A 20,168-nucleotide genomic window follows, 5' to 3' on the forward strand; every position below is an offset into this window, starting at 1 on the left:
CGTTATTCTCGTATGCAAATACGAACGAGAAGTTGGTCATACGAACAAGCCTTGTGCTGGCGACGCAAATCGCTGCTGGCTGGCAATAGCCGCTGGTGTGCTAAAGGTTAATTTTTTTTTCTTTCTTATTTTTGTTAAATTCCATGACTTTCCATGACTTGAATTGAAATTCCATGACTTTCCAGGCCTGGAAAATTAAAAATCAAATTCCATGACTTTCCAGGTTTTCCATGACCTGGACGAACCCTGCAGAAGAGTTTACGTGAGAAACGCTCCCATAGTTACAGTGATCTAATTCACTATCACACCAACGGAACATTTTCGGGTTATTATTGCTTATGAATCTAAATTACACCACATTGAATGTCCTTTGGACCTCTTGAGACGGGCGCAGTGGCGTGGTGGTAAGACGTCGGCCTCCTAATCGGGAGGTAGTGAATTCGAATCCCGGTCGCTGCCGCCTGGTGGGTTAAGAGTGGAGATTTTTTCCGATCTCCCATGTCAACTTATGTGCAGACCTCCTAGTGACTTAACCCCCTTCGTGTGTACACGCAAGCACAAGACCAAGTGCGCACGGAAAAGATCCTGTAATGCATGTCGGAGTTCGGTGGGTATAGTGTGGGGAACCCAAATAGGCAAACAAGCTCACATGTAACCAGACAATTCTGGAACGCTGAAGAAGAAGAAGAATCTCTTGAAGGTCAAACTTGTCACAAAACTTCTCCAAAATGGCGTCTTCAATACTACATCTTTAGGTTCATCTCAGTTGTACGGTTTGGTCTTATTCTTGTTACTGTAAAGTAGACCTAAACGGCGTATCGTTTTGGAGACTCAGATTTAGCACTGAGATAGGCCTAGTAACACGTCATTATTCAGCCACTGACGGATTCTATCAGCATGTATTCACCTTTCTCCTCATCGCCTACCTTTCTATTCGTGCACCCAGCCCCCCTCCAACAGGTTGCCTACAGGCGCCCACAGAGCGATATACTGAGAGGTAGAGAGTTCAGACTTGTCCATCAAAACACGTACATGGTTCCATGAATGCCGTTATCTGGCACACGGCGGCATATTTACTGCCAGCCTGCTAAAACTGGCGATTGTGTGTCAGAGCAGACGGTGTGGAGACGTCACAACTTTGGGTTTTATCGAAGGTTTAGTGCTTCGTGGATCTGCAGGCCTCCAACAGGAGCTGTGCAACCTTTCCGCTGACCTGCAGTGCAGTGTTGGGTCTAGTGCATGAGAGGCATGGACTTCCAAAATGAGGCACAGGCACAGGGGCTGGCCAGACTGTTGAAATTTAGCATTTAAAGGGAGTATTCTGGCTCTCTCCTTGAGAAAACAGGAACATTTGCCAGGTAAGTGGGAGGGGCGGGGGGGGGGGGGGGGGGGGGTGGGCTCCCAGGATCCGACCCCCAGATCCAGCCCTGCAGTGTGCCCCACAGAATGGACATATTTTAATAATCATGGATATTGAATGTTGGTTGGCCCGGTTCTTGGTTTCAAACGTCACTTCTAACTATTTGGCTATGCGGGACCTATTCAAGTTTCAGTGTTTCCTTTCTCAGTTCATTTACATTGGAAACGGAATTCCTTGCATATAAACACTTACTTCAATATCCCCATTTGTTGATAGTACGAGTTTTCAACACGTTCATAGTTTGGAACACGAATAGATGCCACACCTTGTTACACTGACCGGTGGGCAAAATACAAAATAAAAGAATCCAAACACAAGCATTTGCTTTTTCTGTTCCCTGTGTAGGCTACTCCTTGACAGCTACCACGTCCCATGTCCCTAATGTTTTAATTGTTACCTTATCATGGTTGCACATCGTGTTAAAACTCGACATCCCTCACTTTTCGTAAATCTCCTCAATCTTCCTTTATTCGCTGGTTAACAAATTATACTACCAGCGCAATCCTGTTTATGTTACTAATATCTACGTTAGGTGGGTGTCCCAAATGTTATCCAAAGCCAGTAGTTGCAACACTAATGTTATTTTTTTCTCATTCTAGAGTTCAAACAGTCAAGTTGATAAGTGAACTGGCATGCGTGTGACCGATTTTGCAATGTGAAAACCGACAGCGTTGAACCCATTGCTGCAGTTTCACACGCTGTACTAATCGCGCATAGTTTGACGTCTGCAGACAGGAACGTTGTGCAAGCAAGAAGGCGGAAACGATGGCAATATATAAAACAGATGGCGAAATTGCATAGAGCAAATCAGTTCTCACCGTGAAGTATGCCTGCATTTGCTGTTCTGTGTATGTTGCAGACGAGAGACAAGCAATATGGGAAGCAAGGGAGAGCACCGCGACGGACAGTTCAATGCCCCCACCACGGAGATCCAGCTGCAAGGTAAATCTCTCTCTCTCTCTCTCTCTCTCTCTCTCTCTCTCTCTCTCTCTCTCTCTCTCTCTCTCTCTCTCTCTCTCTCTCTCTATGTGGGGCGTCCATGGGGGGCCCTGTATATAACTCTCTGTGTGTGTGTGTGTGTGTGTGTGTGTGTGTTATTTATGCTTAACAAAATTGACTACTCTGCTGGCCTTTCTGCTTGGGCTTGTTGGTGATATATGTTTTTGTGTTGTTGTTTTTTCTTTTCACCCTACAAATTGTCCGTACACGTACATTCGGTATGTAACCCAAAAGGTCAGACAAGCGTTGCAGTGCTGTATAAAAGAGTATTCTCCCTGACAGAGTGACAGTTGATCTCCTTTGATGTTGCTGGTAAATCAAAAAGCTGTCCTTTACATTGCCAGAGAACAAATTGCACTTTTACTCTTTGATCGGTTAAAAAACTGTCCCGTCCAGGAATAAACTTTCTCTTTGAGCAAGCCAGCAAGAAAATCATCTTTTTCAGTTGCAATAACGAAGGGCGATTATCTTATTACTGTATATGTACAATACGCAGCATTGGTGTGAATTTTTTCTTTAAATACACGTTTTGTATGCGCATGGTTGTCCAAACAAATAATTTTAAAAACAATAATTTTTAAAAATCGAAAAGGCAGCAAAGCATTTAAATAAGGAAACGCTGCAGAAGTGACAAAGGAAGGGGATAATGTCGTGGAGACTCTTTTTTACAAGATTGTCCGCAACGCTGATGTGAATTTGGCCACGTGAGATTTTTCCATCTAACATCTGTGAATAGGAGGTTACAATGCTGTCGAGAAGAAAATGAACTTCAGCAGCATTTTTTTTCCGAGATCGTAACGGTTCTATGCAGAGATACAAGAGAATAGGAGAACAGCAAACTGTCAAGTGTACATTAATTTTGTCTTTGCAGACTGGTGTCGGTGGAGTGTTACAGATAGAAAGTATCAACACACTGTTTCCTTCCTGTGCAATACACCATTAGTTCCTCCTTGTCAAACGTGGTGGTTACTGCATGCTCTGTATTTGATTACACTTTCATTGTAGGTTTACTGCTGTCACTCACTGGTTAACAATGCAATGGTTTTTTTTATCATCTTCTTTCCTGAACCAATATCACATGTGAAAAGTGCTGACTGCTTGAACTAAATGCACACGTTTCCGACGTTATGCTGCACAACTTCTGCAGTCGTGTGATGACTTTTCTTTCGTGTTAGCACATGTTTACCTCACAGGTTTACACATGCTAACAGGTTTATTAAAGCCCCACTCTGCCTCAGATGAAGTTAATAGAACGATAGAATCTTTCACAAAATAAGCAATTCTTACCTTATGGAACACACTATTAATAGCATTTAACAACATGAAATGACACGATAGAATCTTTCACAAAATAAGCAATTCTTACCATATGGAACACACTTATAATAGCATTTAACAGCATGAAATGACACAGTTCGCTTGAATGGCTATTGAGGATGCGTAAACCACACACCAGCTCTCGTGGTTTATTCAACCCCCGAGCCATCGTGGCCCCGTGTGACCCACTTTCCTTTTTATATTTAGTCAAGTTTTGACTAAATATTTTAACATCGAGGGGGAATCGAAACGAGGGTCGTGGTGTATGTGCGTGTGTGTGTGCGTGTGTGTGTCTGTGTGTGTGTGTAGAGCGATTCAGACTAAACTACTGGACCGATCTTTATGAAATTTGACATGAGAGTTCCTGGGTATGAAATCCCCGAACGTTTTTTTCATTTTTTTGATAAATGTCTTTGATGACGTCATATCCGGCTTTTCGTGAAAGTTGAGGCGGCACTGTCACGCCCTCATTTTTCAACCAAATTGGTTGAAATTTTGGTCAAGTAATCTTCGACGAAGCCCGGACTTCGGTATTGCATTTCAGCTTGGTGGCTTAAAAATTAATTAATGACTTTGGTCATTAAAAATCTGAAAATTGTAAAAAAAAATAAAAATTTATAAAACGATCCAAATTTACGTTTATCTTATTCTCCATCATTTGCTGATTCCAAAAACATATAAATATGTTATATTCGGATTAAAAACAAGCTCTGAAAATTAAATATATAAAAATTATTATCAAAATTAAATTGTCCAAATCAATTTAAAAACACTTTCATCTTATTTCTTGTCGGTTCCTGATTCCAAAAACATATAGATATGATATGTTTGGATTAAAAACACGCTCAGAAAGTTAAAACAAAGAGAGGTACAGAAAAGCGTGCTATCCTTCTTAGCGCAACTACTACCCCGCTCTTCTTGTCAAATTCACTGCCTTTGCCATGAGCGGTGGACTGACGATGCTACGAGTATACGGTCTTGCTGAAAAATGGCATTGCGTTCAGTTTCATTCTGTGAGTTCGACAGCTACTTGACTAAATATTGTATTTTCGCCTTACGCGACTTGTTTGTTGTTGTTGCCCCTTCCCCGTGCTTTATGGGTAGGCATCGATTATGAGGCTGCGGCTGCGGCTGCAGATGGGCAAACCGTGTCCCGTGTTCCTTCAGCCCCGTGAACATTGTGCTAATGATCCCACATGAGAGGTGCACAAAGACAGAGGTCGGCTTTGAACTCGCTGCTACCACTACCGTCTTCTTCCTCTTCCAGCCTCCTGCTATTAGACGGGAAGGGAAAGAAAACTGCTCAAGTGGTTTGGGTCGTCAACACAGTATAAGATTACTCTTGCCCACAACTGTGAAATGATTTTTATATTTGACTTTTTGATTTATTAAGGTAACCTTTTGACCTACTTACAATTAGAGCTCGATGTATGGGAAGGTTGCCTAATATCGATCACTTCCTAATATGGGCCACCTCCTGTTCTGACAAACCAGCGGCGCTAGAGCGCTCAAAACAATTTCATTAGCTGTATTTACCCTCTCCGGGTGACTTGCACATGTAACCGCAATCTGTTTTCTGAATAAGATAGGGGAATGAATGACTTATTAAGTCATACGATTGGTGTTACAAAAAACGGCCTCATCACAAAGATCTGCCCTGAAACGCATCTGCCTTGTTGTGGGTTTTTTGTATGACGGGTAGTATAAATTCTTTGAAAAATGCTCGCTCTCTATGCCTATGGAGAGCAGCTAGGGTGTTCTCAGGAAAGTAGGCTGTTCCATAATTATTTAGAATCTCAAAAACGGCAACACATATCAACAATCTAACCAGGCCATTTTCTAGATCAATCCTTCCCCAGCTGACACCCAACTGGCCATCCTCTCAAATGTTCTCATTCAGGCCTGGGACCACTTGACATCAGCTATACCTGGTCTGGCCCTCGTGAAGGCTCGGACAGAGTCTTCAGGGGTCTCTAACCGTGTTTTCGCGGCTATTTCTTAAAATCCGAGAACAGGCTGAACTAGCATGGGGAGATGTCAAGAAAATAGGGTGGATGCAACCACCAGCAGTGCTCCCTTTGGTGCCAAGAAATCTGTTGTCGCAAAAGCAGTATACACAGGTGCGTTTTCATGTTACAGCATACCCGTGTTTGGACGGTGCTTGTGTCAAGCCTCGAATATTTTCGACCATTAGTGGTGGACACAGCAGTCAGACGTGACTGTATGCCTGTCCTCAAGAGTCACAGTGTTTAAATACCTTGATCTAGCGACGAAATATGCACAACATGTTTTAGGGCTTCTTGTTATTTGAACTTGGCAGGGGTTGGGTCACCTGGTTAAACACCCGAACAGACGACAGTTGTTTAGTTTCAGATTGGAACTAATTACCCCAGGTTTCGTCACCACTGACGATATTCCATGTTGATTTGGACAAGCCATTGCTGATTTTTTCAAGTATTGTCAGGCAACACTCTGCCCTACCCCTCTTTTTCCCGTAACTAGGTTCATGTGGTACCCAACCGGCAAATCGCTTTGGGGCCATTAAATATTTGTGTAAGATCTTTTCAAATGCAGGGCATATAGCATCTCCCTGAATATAATTAAGTGATCTTCTCTTATTATTTGTTCAACAGCGACAATGTTTTCGAGGATAACGGATGAAATGAGTAGACCAGGGTGGGTATCATTTTCCGGTGCGTCCCGCTAGCGCTACGTGTCATTTGTGCTACGTATCGTTTGCGCTATTTTCTGTAGTGCTATCGACACAAATTGCCAGAAACAGTAGTACTATCGGCACGTAGTGCTATTGCCACAATGCACACATGCCATTATCACTACGTCTCAATAGAACTACGTGTCGATATCACTATTTTTGAAAAACCAATGTACTGTAGCGCTACGTGTCGATAGAATTAGTCAATTGGATTGTACTTTATCTGCACAACTAGATGATGTCAGTGTATTGTCGCAACTTCAGATTGACCAGTTTTGTTCTCAGATTTGTGATATTATGAAAAACGCTGCCTCGGATATTGGACTTCTGAAGAACAACACTAGAAAAGGTAAACCTTGTACTAAAAAAAGGAAAAATGATAACTTCCCTTGGTTTGATTCCCAATGTGAGAAAAGTCGTAGAGAATTTTTTAACGCAAAAAATAATGCGAGACGTCTTAGGAATAGAGTTTCTAAAGATAACCTATCCAGAGCAAGTAAAGCATACAAAAAGCAGCTTAGAGTATCGTTTAAAAAATACAAATCAAAATTTATGAAGAAAATATCAAGTTTAAAATTTTCTGATCCTAAGGCATTTTGGAAGATAATAAATGGTTGTAGCCAAGACAAGAGAGAAACATATGCTAAAGTATCCTGTGATGCATTTTTTGAGCATTTTAAACGTCTTGGTAAGACAGATGACAATGATGCTAATTCTGCAGATCAGCAAAATGATCAAAGTACCTTTTCTATAGATACATATTTACTAAATGACTTGTTTACTGAGGAAGAGGTTAAAATTGCTCTCAGAAACTTAAAAAATAATAAAGCTTGTGGCTTAGACACTATAACAAATGAATTTTTGAAGAATGTTTCAGCAGATCTCTTGTCAGTTATTACTAAGTTTTTTAATTTAGTCCTTGTATCCGGCAAAGTACCCGAAGATTGGACTATTGGTGTCATTAAGCCCCTTTTCAAGAATAAGGGTAGTAAGGATGATCCTAATAACTATAGAGGTATTTCCATCCTGAGCTGTTTTGGAAAAGCTTTCACCTGTCTGTTAAACAACCGCCTTACTCATTTTTTTGATGCCAATAACACTATTGGTGAAGAACAAGCAGGTTTTCGTTCCGACCATAGTGTGACTGATCATATTTTTACCCTGAATGCTATAATAGACTTTTTCCTGTCTAAAAAGAAGAGATTGTACTGTGTTTTTGTTGACTATGAAAAGGCTTTTGACCTTGTTAACCGCTCTTTTTTGTGGCAGAAATTGTTAAATTGTGGTGTGCGTGGTAAGATGTTGACGATTGTTCAAGATATGTACTCTAAAGCTAAGTCCTGTGTACAGTGGAACACTAAGTTGTCTGACTTTTTTTCTTGTTCTGCCGGTGTGAGACAAGGTGAGAACTTGTCTCCCCTGCTTTTTTCCGTATATTTAAACGATCTGAAGAATTATTTTGATCGGGAGTCAGCTCTAAATACCTTAGGACGTGAATCCGAAAATGTAAACTGTGACAACAGTGATATTAACGTTCTGTATGGGTTGTTCATTTTGTTGTATGCTGACGATACGGTTATTTTTGCTGAATCGCCAGAATCCTTGCAGATTGCTCTAGATATTATGGACAGATATTGTAAAGATTGGTTTTTGAAATTGAATGTAACTAAAACAAAAGTAATGATTTTCTCAAGAGGGAAAGTAAGAAAAGTTCCGACATTTACATTCAATGGTCGAAAACTTGATATTGTGTATGATTTTCAATACCTGGGTATTAAATTTAGCTACAATGGTAAATTTACTGTTGCACAGAAGAATTTGTATGACCGTGCCTCCAAGGCCATGTTTGCTTTATTACGTAAAACTAGAAAACTGTTTTTGCCTCTTGATGTCCAAATTGACCTCTTTGAAAAAACTGTGGTCCCTATTTTACTTTACGGTTCTGAAGTATGGTGCCCTTACATGTCTGATCTAGCTAACAAATTACAGATACGATTTTTTAAGATGATTTTGAAAGTTGGCAAATCAACACCAACAAACATGGTTTTGGGTGAATTAGGTCAGTTCCCTGTAAGTATTCAAGCGAAATGTCGTATGTTGAATTTTTGGTACAAACTTGCATTTTCAAATGGTTCTGACAAACTCTCTTGTGTGACATATCGTTTTTTATTTAAAATGTATGAATCTGGTGTATACAAGTCAAAATTTTTGCTTTCTGTCCATGGTGTTCTAAATGAGTTAGGCTTTAGTGATTTTTGGCACAATCAAACTATCGATAATGTAACGGATGGTGGTTATTTTAATACTTTCAAAGCACTGATGAAAAATAGGCTACAAGACCAATTTGTCCAAACCTGGCATTCAGAAATAAATAACAATGAGTTTTATTATAATTATAGAATGTATAAAGAGAATTTTGAGTTTGAAAAGTACTTGTCCATCCTGCCGGTTAATTTAGCAAACGCTGTTTTAAAATTTAGAACACTGAATCATAAATTGCCTATACAAAAAGGTAGGACTCTTAGTATTCCCAGACAAGACAGAATCTGTCACAAATGTTCATCAGGTGACCTTGGGGACGAGTTCCATTATATTTTTGTATGTCCTTTTTTTACCAATTATAGAAAACAGTTGTTACGGTGCTATTATTATGCCCGCCCCAATTCAGTTAAATTCAGAGAGCTTTTTTCCACTACAAAAAAGAGTTTATTGCTAAAACTCGCAAAGTTCATGACACTTGTCATGGACTGTTTGAGAAGCGAGTAAAATTTAATTCTCTTTTAGCTTTATACTCCGTTATCTGTTTTGTGTTGTTTGTAATAGTATTTTTGTCCTTATGTTAACTCACCCATCACCCCCCCCCCCCTCCCCCTTCCCCCCATTTCCCATAGTAAAGAAATGTATGTAATTACTTTGTGTGTTTTATTATTATTATTATTATTATTATTATTATTATTATTATCATTATTTATTATTATTATTGTTGAATTGTTTCTTGTATTGTTTTTGCTCTCCCTCACCCCTCAACTCCCTTTTCTGTACATAGCCTGATTTCTTTTTGTTTTAGTTCCTTTTATTTGGTGTTGAATGAAATGTGTTTTTATTGTGTTTTTTAATTTTCCATGTACCCTCACGGGGTTTTATCGGAATAAAACTTGACTTGACCTTGACCTTGCTGCTACGTGTCGATAGCACTACCACATTTGTGTGTGCGTGTGAGTGTGTATATGTATATTGTCTGCCTGGCTGTTTGTCGGATCTGTATGTCTGTTTGTCTCTGTCTGTGTGTATGTCTGTCTGTCTCTCTCTCTCTCTCTCTCTCTCTCTCTCTCTCTCTCTCTCTCTCTCTCTCTCTCTCTCTCTCTCTCTCTCTAACCGACACGGTTGGCCTGGTGGTAAGGCGTCCGCCCCGTGATCGGGAGGTCGTGGGTTCGAACCCCGGCCGGGTCATACCTAAGACTTTAAAATTGGCAATCTAGTGGCTGCTCCGCCTGGCGTCTGGCATTATGGGGTTAGTGCTAGGACTGGTTGGTCCGGTGTCAGAATAATGTGACTGGGTGAGACATGAAGCCTGTGCTGCGACTTCTGTCTTGTGTGTGGCGCACGTTATATGTCAAAGCAGCACCGCCCTGATATGGCCCTTCGTGGTCGGCTGGGCGTTAAGCAAACAAACAAACAAACAAACAAAATCTCTCTCTCTCTCTCTCTCTCTCTCTCTCTCTCTCTTTTTTTTTTTCTTTTTCACCACGTTTATTTCATGGTTGGTGTTGGTGTTTTTTATTTTTTTTATTTTGTTCTTCCCCCATCCCCCGTGGTTTGTATATGAGTCTGTGGCCTTTGTATAATAAACCATTCTGAGCTCTCTCTCTCTCTCTCTCTCTCTCTCTCTCTCTCTCTCTCTCTCTCTCTCTCAAACACACACGCACATACACACGCACACGCACAAACGCATACGTACACACGGTATCGTACAGAAAAACATCCGTGTATGCAAATACGGTATAATGCGAGAGAGAGAGAGAGAGAGAGAGAGAGAGAGAGAGAGAGAGAGAGAGCGAGGGAGAGAGGGGGAGGGGGAAAGAGCGAGCGAGAAAGAAATAGCGAGAGAAGACAGAAAGACAGATGGAGAGAGAGAGAGAGGGGGGGGAGAGAGCGGGAGAGACAATGAGAGAGCGAATTTACAGAGGTACAGAGAAAGAGCGATTGAGAGAGAGAGAGAGAGAGGGAGGGAGAGATAGACAGAGACAGAGTGAGTGAGCGAGCGAGTGAGCAAGAGAGAAAGATAGAGAATACGTCACACACACACACACACACACACACACACACACACACACACACACACACACTGAAAAACCTGAGACACACACACGCACACACATACACAGACATACATATACACACACAAACCAGAAGGAGTGAGAGCGAGAGAAAACATGAGAAAGAGAGAGTCGTCAGTGAGTAGTGGTATCGACACGTAGCGATAATGACACGTAGCGCTAAAAGATGTAGTGCTGTTGACACGTATTGATAATGAACGAATGATAGCGACTCATAGACAAATTATTTGTAGCACTAATCAACGTAGCGATAGCGGCACGTAGCACAAATGACACGTAGGACAAATGACACGTAGCACAAATGACACGTAGCGCTAGCGATACGCACCCTCATTTTCGAGGCTCCGTCTACCCGGTTCGAAATTGCTGTACCAGTTTTACACCACGGCTCTACAAAGAGCGTTCATCCTAAAACATGTCGTCACATGTTCATGCAAATCGGCCTCTTTTAACCCTTAGTTTGTAGTTATTGTAAGTTATTCCCCCCTCTGCTTCTTTCTCTCTGTAAACGTGTAGGGCTAGTTATTTTTCGGTAACTTACCCAACCAAAATCACTTACCCAACAACGGGCCTGAATCCTCGATAGCTCACAGGTTCATGAGCTAGACTTTGAGGGAACTACTTTAGTGATTGAAAAGTTTCGAACGCTCTAATGTACGAAATATACATCTCTAGACCAAACAATGCAAACATACTGCATTTAAACTGGCAACTACAGGCTTGAACACATTAATCTCCATATAAAATCCATGAGTTTGGTTGTTTTCTAAATCCAAATCTAACGATCAGTGCAGAGAAACTCGCTTTAGATCTCTTATGAGTGCAAGCAAACTCCCAAGGCAAGTAACTCTCGTACTATGTCTAGCAACAAGAGTAGTTCCTCTTCCAAATTTTCTGAACTGAGCACAGGCGGAACTGAGTTGCTTGGACAAAAGACTGCAATCCGACGGTTAGTTTTCGACAATATTTCATTTTATAAACAGATCACACGCAACCAAATGCACACATCTCATCAATTTAAAGAACATACAGCGGTTTCATACACTATTTTGCCCCAGAAAACTGAACTTCATACAGTTTTTAACGTTGGAACACGGGTGCAAAAGTTCGTCTGCTTGTCCCATTCGAAGAAAGAACATTTCCTAAGCGATACCAAAACATGAACAGAACACACACTATCTGCCTTTACCGCCACAGCAGAATAACAACATAACTGTGTACTTGATTTTTGTCCAAAACAGGGAAACTGACAAGAAGTGTTAACAGAATTGATTGTTTTTACCTGAACTATACAACCGCGCATTATTCAATCGCCTGCGCAGGTAGACTGGTTGAGTGAATTGGATTCGATCAAACTTTCGCACAAAAACTCCTCTTTTCTTTGATTAACAGAAGAAAGGAGGAATAAAGAGGTGAGGGCCCCAAAGGGGGGGTATCATCACGATCACGGGAAGGGAAATTTTAGCTTTCACGATCACAGTTACCTTGATTTTTGTTTTCACGATAAAGAACACCAGTGGCAAATCACGGTCACGGTAAAAAAAATTGCATGTACAGAAAGCACGTGTCAAAGTAAACACAACCACACAGTAATTCGCTCCTCTGGATCTATTGTTTATTCAACACAAAGTGAGAACTGTTGCACTTTTTTATTATTATTTTTTTAATTCTCTTTCATACACACATAGAAATACATATATTATCATGATTTGTAATCAGTAACAAGAATGTTGTTGGCTCACGTAAGTGTAGCCTATGCGATGCTAACTTTTGTCTGTCTGTGCGTGCGTGCGTGCGTATGTATGTATGTATGTATGTATGTCTGTGGTAGAAACTTTAACATTTGAAGACGTCATATTACATTGACGTCACATTATGACGTACGAGGGTTAGACGTCACGCGATGGAATTACTGAAAGTCTCGGTGATTGTTATTTTGAGCGGGCCGAGACTATTTGGCAGTCGTGTCCATGTAAGTAGGCTACATGCAGACAGACAGATCTAGATCTAGTGTCTCGCTTTCTTGCACAGTTTCACCTGTGCTCTTTCTGTGTGTGTGTGTGTGTGTGTGTGTGTGTGTGTGTGTGTGTGTGTGTGTGTGTGTGTGTGTGTGTGTGTGTGTGTACTGTGTGTGTGTATGTGTGACGGAGTGATTGAGTTTGTGTTAATGTTTGTCGATTTCTTACGTGAGCCTTGAAGGCTTCGCCTCTTGTTTTCATTGTTTTCTCTCTCTCTCTCTCTCTCTCTCTCTCTCTCTCTCTCTCTCTCTCTCTCTCTCTCTCTCTCTCTCTCTCTCTCTATACACTCATACACATTCAACTCCCACACCCTCACTCACACACATGAATATATAGGCCTACTTGCACAATTTCACATTTCCAGAGCTAAATCTTGTAAACCCATTTTCTCAAAAACTATTGGGTGGATTGAAATTAAAGTACATGTATGTGTGATGGGTTCTTTATTTTCAACTTTGCCATACAATTTGAGGTACACCATCGCCTGGTTTCATGGCCTTGAAAAACAAACAGGAATGCTACAGGCCAAAAATGGTTTTACCTGAAAGAAGCGCGCAGTGCCAGTGGCGAAGCCACAAGCCTGAGCGTGCGAAGCAGGCGAGCCAACTAGGGGGTCCGGGGGCATGCCCCCCCAAAAATTTTTCAAAAAACGGTTAAAATCTGTGCAATCTGGTGCATTCTGGGCATCATTTTCAGGGCTGTAATAGTGTTGTGATCTTGTTAAAAATCCCATTTTAGCCTCCCCCCACCACCATTCAACACACCTCCAAACTGGTGAAAACAACACTACTGTGCGCTGGCTTCATTGAGACCGGCGCCCGGTCGCGTTGCGCAATATTCACACGAATCGTTTTTGCGAAAATTTTTCAACTTCACCGGAATAAATTTGACTTTACCGGATTTTAAAAACGGCAATTACCGGAAAAGTAGCATGCCTGACAAAATCCCCAACGTGATTTTCGTGCAGACAATCTTTTTGCGATTCAATAAAAGGGCGACCACCCAGTAAAGTATCGGTTCAATTATGTTCTTTTTGAGGTTTAATGGTTAGCAACAATGTAACTGACAAACTTCAAACTGAATTTTGGTGCTTTCCTCTAACATATTTTTAAAAACAATAATGTTTACCTGTGTCAAGTTTCTTTTTTGGGAGAGTATAGCTAGTGTGTTTCAACGGGTTAGTAAGTATTGCTTTTTTCTTGAGCTTGAATCGTTCTGTAAACTTCCTGTAATAAGGAATTGAGTGGTGCTTAAAGGTTAGTCTCGTCATCGCGTGGAAAGAGCACACTAAGCGTTCACTAAGCTAGTTTTGATACTGAATGGTCTATGCGACTGATTCACTGCTTTTTGTTTGCAGCACCACAATACCAACATAAAACATGAAGTATGTCAGTAAACACGCAGGTACTTTCAAATGGACGCCGTAACGTAGACGAGTGTCAGTGTAGACTTTGTATCCAGTTTGGAACACGTTGCCTGTGTTTGACGAGCGCCTTGTTTGACCGTGCGGTAGACATTGTTTTCCGATAGCTGGACGTGGGGCAGATTGCTGGCCGCCACTCAGCTCAAAGGATCGCTTGTCGCCCAGCTAAGTGGCCGATATTGCTAATCGAAAGGTGATCGACGATTAACTACACACGTATTGTCCACCATCGATCACAGAAAGCCCCTGCTGTTATGACTTGTGCCGGCACGCTCCTTCTCTTCACCGGTCGAAAAACAACACACACTCTCTCTCTTTCTCTCTCTCTCTCTCTCTCTCTCTCTCTCTCTCTCTCTCTCTCTCTCTCTCTCTCTCTCTTCCACTCGGGTACAAAGAAGAACTGGAAGAAGATCTGAGAATAGTGTCTCGCGTAGTCCGCTTTTACTTAGGATGAACAGTTTCAAACACCGTGATGTTTTCATTCTTGGTTCTCTAATGCTGAAAAGGGCCGTCACACAATATCTGTCACCACAGGGAAGAAAACAAAAGACTGAAGGACTGATCAAATCATGATGTTATGATGCATGGTATTGGTGTGCAGTGTGAGTCAAGGTATCCCTGACTCTGACAAATGCAGTGGACTCTCTATCGGACTTCCAGTAGCGAGAACTCTGCGCGATCGTGCATGCTTCGGTATATAGAAAGCTTTGTACTTCGACATCCCAACCCCACAACACCCTTTCGCTATAAACATGTGTTTTCGCGAATAAAACATTCTGATTCTGATTCTGATTCTCTTCCACTCGGCCACGCCGTTGTCACTTTGTTCCTTACTGGAATGATAGTAATTGACAGATTTCGCCACAAGAGAGCAGAGTATGGACTTGATAAAACTAGGGATACTTCCCAGCAAAAACATTTTTCTTCCTCATTTTAACTCTACTCTTCTGTAATGTTATAGACTTATCCCCGAGTACGCTAGTACTTGGGTCCAGCAGACTTTAATTGTGTGTCTGTGTGTGTATCTGTGTGTCTGTCTCGACTTAACAGCTTATTGCTGGGAAACTACTGGGCGCAGTTCGTTCAAAAGTTGATACACTAACTTGATAATAGGTCCGATTGATCGTATTAAAACTTCATAATGTTACCTGGGACCTAAATGCGAAATAAATCACAAAAGCCACTCTTAACGGTGGGAGTTTTTGCGGTGGGAGGCTGGTCGCTTTGCGAACAGCCTGAACTAAAGGGGAGACTTGAGCGGCGAACACGTCACGCAGTGACGAGAAAAGCATGATTTCAGTGCAAGCCAGACAACGGGTGGGGAAATGGTCTCGGCAAAGAAATTACAATGCAGGGTTTGGTCTCGGTGAAAGAGAGACAGAGAGCACGAGAGAGTCTATGGCCAAAGTGATCCGGGTTCGATTCATTTTGTGCACATGTGTTAGTGTTACTGTTTGTGTGTGTGTGTGTGTGTGTTTGTGTGTGTGTGTGTGTGTGTGTGTGTGTGTGTGTGTGTGTGTGTGTGTGTGTGTGTGTGCATGAGTCTGTACTCGTGTGTGTGTGTGTGTGTGTGTGTGTGTGTGTGTGTGTGTGTGTACTGTGTGTGTGTGTGTGTGTAAGAAAGAAAGAGAGAGAGGGAGGGAGTGAGGGAGAGAGAGAGAGAGTGTGTGTGTGTGTGTGTGTGTGTGTGTGTGTGTGTGTGTGTGTGTGTGTGTGTGTGTGTGTGTGAATGTCTGAAGAGTACTCGGGTCCAGCGCGAGCGTTTTTTTATAGGCAGGTAGTACTCACAGACACACAACCCTGGTTTTGGTGTGGGGATAGTGGTAAGAGTTCTCCAAAGCTTCACGCTTACATCCACAAGGTAAAGGGCTATCTTTGGTGGGAACGATCAACCCAACCGGCAATCTCCACGTTCCTCACAGATTCAACTGTCGCAGTCTATGTACGTCAGAATTCTTCGTTCTTTCTTGGTTGTAACCGTATGTGTGTGTGTGTGTGTGTGTGTGTGTGTGTGTGTGGCCACCTTCTTCGTTTTGCACTGAGTTTTTTTCTTTTCACTGAATGCATGAGGTGAATGGTTTCTACGATCGATTTCTTGTTTGGATTGGCAGCAGCAGTAAATAAAACACAAACCAAGGTAGCGTTCAAGGATTTTGCATGATCTTTCGTAAATGTCATTGATACGGATTACGGCAAAGCTTGACTTGTTTACAACAAACGGAAAAGATTTTCATGCGAGAAAATGTCGTGTGGTCGACTAAAAGATCTTACTTTTGATGTCCGGTGAGATCTTTCTCACAACTCAATAACTGTTTGTTTTGTGCATTGATTTTTCTTGCAATGTGAAATTCACCATGAAAGAACTGTCTTGGTGTTGCAGACAATGTACAGGGCCCGACTAAAAGTGGCACGATCTTCGATACGCACTGTCACTTTGGGTGGCAATTGTAGGAATTCATACTTGTCACACGATGAAACTATGCGGATTTTTTCTTATCATTTCGTAAACGGTAAAGGTATTCTGCAAGGGTAAACAAACATGTTCTTGTAATAGTTGTGGATGACCTGTGCACATCGTGTTTTTTAAGAAACGATCAAACTTGCTGTTTTGTATGTCTTTGAAATGATTTTTTTTAAATGAATAGTAATGCAAAACATTGTTTAAGAGTAACTGGGACGAAAGAGAATACAGCTGTGATCCGTCTTTGACCACCCAAGATACTGTGTCCCCTGGTGTGCGTGTGTGTCTCCCACCTGTCCTACCCAAGTCGCCCACGCGTGACCCTTGTAAAAGGCCCGTGCTGTGCCCCCCCTCTTACTAGGGGGCCCGGTAGCTCAGTTGGTAGAGCACTGGTCTTGTGATCGGAAGGTCGCAGGTTCGAATTCGGGCCGGGACGGACACGGGTCAACTTTATGTGCAGAGCCAGAGACGGAAGCCATGTCCCACCCCCGCGAGGGCGTAAAACTCGAATCATATAACCCATATCTTGCCCTTAAGAGGCAAAATATTTAGCCTGTAGGACATAAAGCATAAAGCATTCTCTCTTTCCTTTTTTCCACTCTTACTGGGGGTTAATTCTCCGTCCCTAATGGTTTTGCCGTGAGGGCGTAAAACCTTCATTTCTCTCTTTCTCACCTTTTTCTTTCAAAAGCCAGGGAGTGTTGAGCTTGACCATAGGATGCCAGTGCTTGTCGTTGTGGTGACCGTGACGGCGTGTTTCAGAGAAGCAGCTGGACGGGGCGGTGGAGCGCACCTACATCATGCAGGATGGCCACAAAGGGGAAGGAACCAACGCTGCCCTGCCAGGGGACGGCACTGTGGCGTACGAGGGCGAAGATGACGGGCGAGAGACGTGGGCCAAGAAGATCGACTTCCTGCTGTCCGTGGTGGGCTTCGCTGTGGACCTGGCCAACGTGTGGAGGTTCCCCTACCTCTGCTACAAGAATGGAGGAGGTCAGTCACTCTCTGCCAGCACACTCCCTGTCCACACACGTGCAAGTGACGTCACATTAGGGGAGAAGTCTAAACAGTTGGGGGGGGGGGGGGGGGGGTCAGTCCCTTAAGGAAGTGAATTCCACGATTCCTGTTTGAGAGTATGCGTCTCAGACGAGTATAACACACTATTCTCTTCTGTTGAAGCCTTTATGAAATAAAACTGTCTGAAAGAACAAATATTGGTGTATTTTAAAACCGAGGGGTTCGGGCCATGAAGGAGATACATTTTAACAACAGGCTAAAAAAAAGATCAAATCTGACACAACAACTTCAAGAGGGGTTTTAAAACACGAAGTCCTTACAGAAAAAAATGTCGTTATTGCGCACACATCATTTTAGCTACATTTGTTTGTCTTGTCCCTATTCAAGGATATGGGATGGATTCATAAAAGGCGGTGGGAGGGGGGGGGGGCAGTTGAATGTTTTGAAGCCTACTCATTTTATCTGTTTCAAACTGTATTATGTATTTTACCCAAAACGGATGTAACGTTCTCAAAAGGACACTTGTAGATCGTACTTAATGTGATCTTGGTTTTGTATTTAATGATTTATGTTGTGGCTTAGTTGTTAAGTGGTGCGGAAAATGCTTGGTGTTTAAACGGGGTTGTTGTGAGAGCAGGCCCAGATCAGTCAAGGTAAAGACGTCGTCAACTCTGACAAACTAACACAACTGACTAACATAACTCTGACGAACAAACACAGCTGAGAATTAGAAAAGTATTGAACTAACATATAACTCTGACGAACTAACACAGCTGACGAACGTATTGAACTAACACACAACTCGAAATACCAAGCTAATAAACGCATTAAACTAACAATTATCACCCGGGTACAGCGCCGTTTTGTACGTCCCACTTTGATCTTTAAAGTGTTTCTGTGATCATTTGGCCTTTGTAGCACCGTGGGCGTGGTTATGGTCTGCGAAGGATGAAAGGGACAACTGCTTGAGAACTCTGCTGCTAAACCAGGACTGACTTATTGTGAAAACCAACAACAAAGTCAGTTTCGTATACGTGGGAATCCGTTAAGCACGAGTTAAGCTGGAGTCTTTTGCAGTCAGCAAATCCCTGAATCGTTCATACGCTAATCCGCACGAAAGCCAATGTGGTGCTTGTCTATGATATCCATACTGTATCAAACTTTTAACATAGACAGCTAGTACCTTCACAAAGGTCAATCTCATTTGTCTATCTCATTTGGAATTTTATAGCAAGACTGTGATCAGCGGAAGGGGGGGGGGGGGGGGTGGCGGTGATACCACCACAACATATGTAAGCCAAGAACTTGAAGGAACTACGAAAAAAAGAGCAAAGCGTCGCCAGCGACAGTACACGAGTCGATGATGTTTTCTGTAATACAGAAAGAAGGGAGGCTGTGTGGAAAAGAGAGAGAGGGTGCGTGTGTGCGCTCGCGCGTGTTTATGTTTGTCTCTGTATAAGTATGTGTGTTGGTGCAGGTATGTATAAGCTTTAATATCAAGGGGGCATTTAAGCAACGGCGTAACATTAAACGAGTGTGTGTCAGTGTGTGTGTGTGTGTGTGTTGTGTGTGTGTGTGTACTTGAGGTTCCAACAGCACCGTCACAAGATCTGGACCTTTTGTTCGCGATGATGTATTGGTTGTTTCGTATGTGCTTGTTTTGCTTTACCTGACAGATTGACACCGTCCTGCCAGGTGACGCGTGACGATATAGCAACAAGTGTTTGTGTTTTACACAGGCGCCTTCCTGATTCCCTACACGCTGATGCTGATACTGGGCGGCATCCCGCTCTTCTACATGGAGCTGGCGCTGGGACAGTTCAACCGTACCGGCGCCATCACTTGCTGGGCCAACATCTGCCCGCTCTTCAAAGGTACGCGTACCTTGCAACTCTCTACGCTTTAAAGTGGGATATAAAAGAAAACTGAAGCTAAAACAAAATGTCTTACATCAAAGAAAACATGGAGACAACCCCCCCCCCCCCTCCTCCCCCACCCACAGATATGCATTTCTGTCTCATTCCTATACATGTCTTCGAGCTCTACCAAGACACGGAGGTTACATGTCTTTCTGTGTTGACGGGACGCGTAACCACCATCCTGTGCTAGTCGGTGTCAATTTTTATCTGTGTTCTGGTCTGGAAGAATAATTCTTTGTTGAGTGTTCTTTAAGACCATTCCATTCAATACTAGACTACATGCGCACATTTGCAAGTGTGGATTAAGAGAGACGAACGGGGGGATGCATGGGATTGCATGCGTGTGGCATACTTTGTGAAATCTGGGTTCACGTTTACGCAATGCGACACTACGAGGGATCAAAATTGTAGACCAACGACAATTTAAAGGCGCCAAAATGTTGACATCGATCGGCCTACTTGGCGTGGCGTAGTGACTTCCGCCGTGGGAGAAAAGAGTAAAGCAGCGAGACCGGGGCGAATTACCGCGGGCCATCGTCAGAGG

The 20,168-nt window shown here is 42.5% G+C and overlaps 1 protein-coding gene across 1 annotated transcript in view; it reads left to right on the plus strand.

Moving 5' to 3' along the window:
- The window catches only part of LOC138977046 (sodium-dependent dopamine transporter-like), a 111,886-nt gene that overhangs the window by 30,634 nt on the left and 61,084 nt on the right, over positions 1-20,168 (plus strand). The window contains exons 2-4 of the mRNA XM_070349950.1: positions 2,280-2,362; positions 17,451-17,681; positions 19,445-19,579. Coding sequence (XP_070206051.1) covers positions 2,296-2,362; positions 17,451-17,681; positions 19,445-19,579 — 433 coding nt within the window. The 5' untranslated portion in view covers positions 2,280-2,295. The remainder of the gene's footprint in view (positions 1-2,279; positions 2,363-17,450; positions 17,682-19,444; positions 19,580-20,168) is intronic.

The sequence above is a fragment of the Littorina saxatilis genome, linkage group LG9, assembly GCF_037325665.1.
Source record: "Littorina saxatilis isolate snail1 linkage group LG9, US_GU_Lsax_2.0, whole genome shotgun sequence".
In the NCBI taxonomy this organism is placed as follows: Eukaryota; Metazoa; Mollusca; class Gastropoda; order Littorinimorpha; family Littorinidae; genus Littorina; species Littorina saxatilis.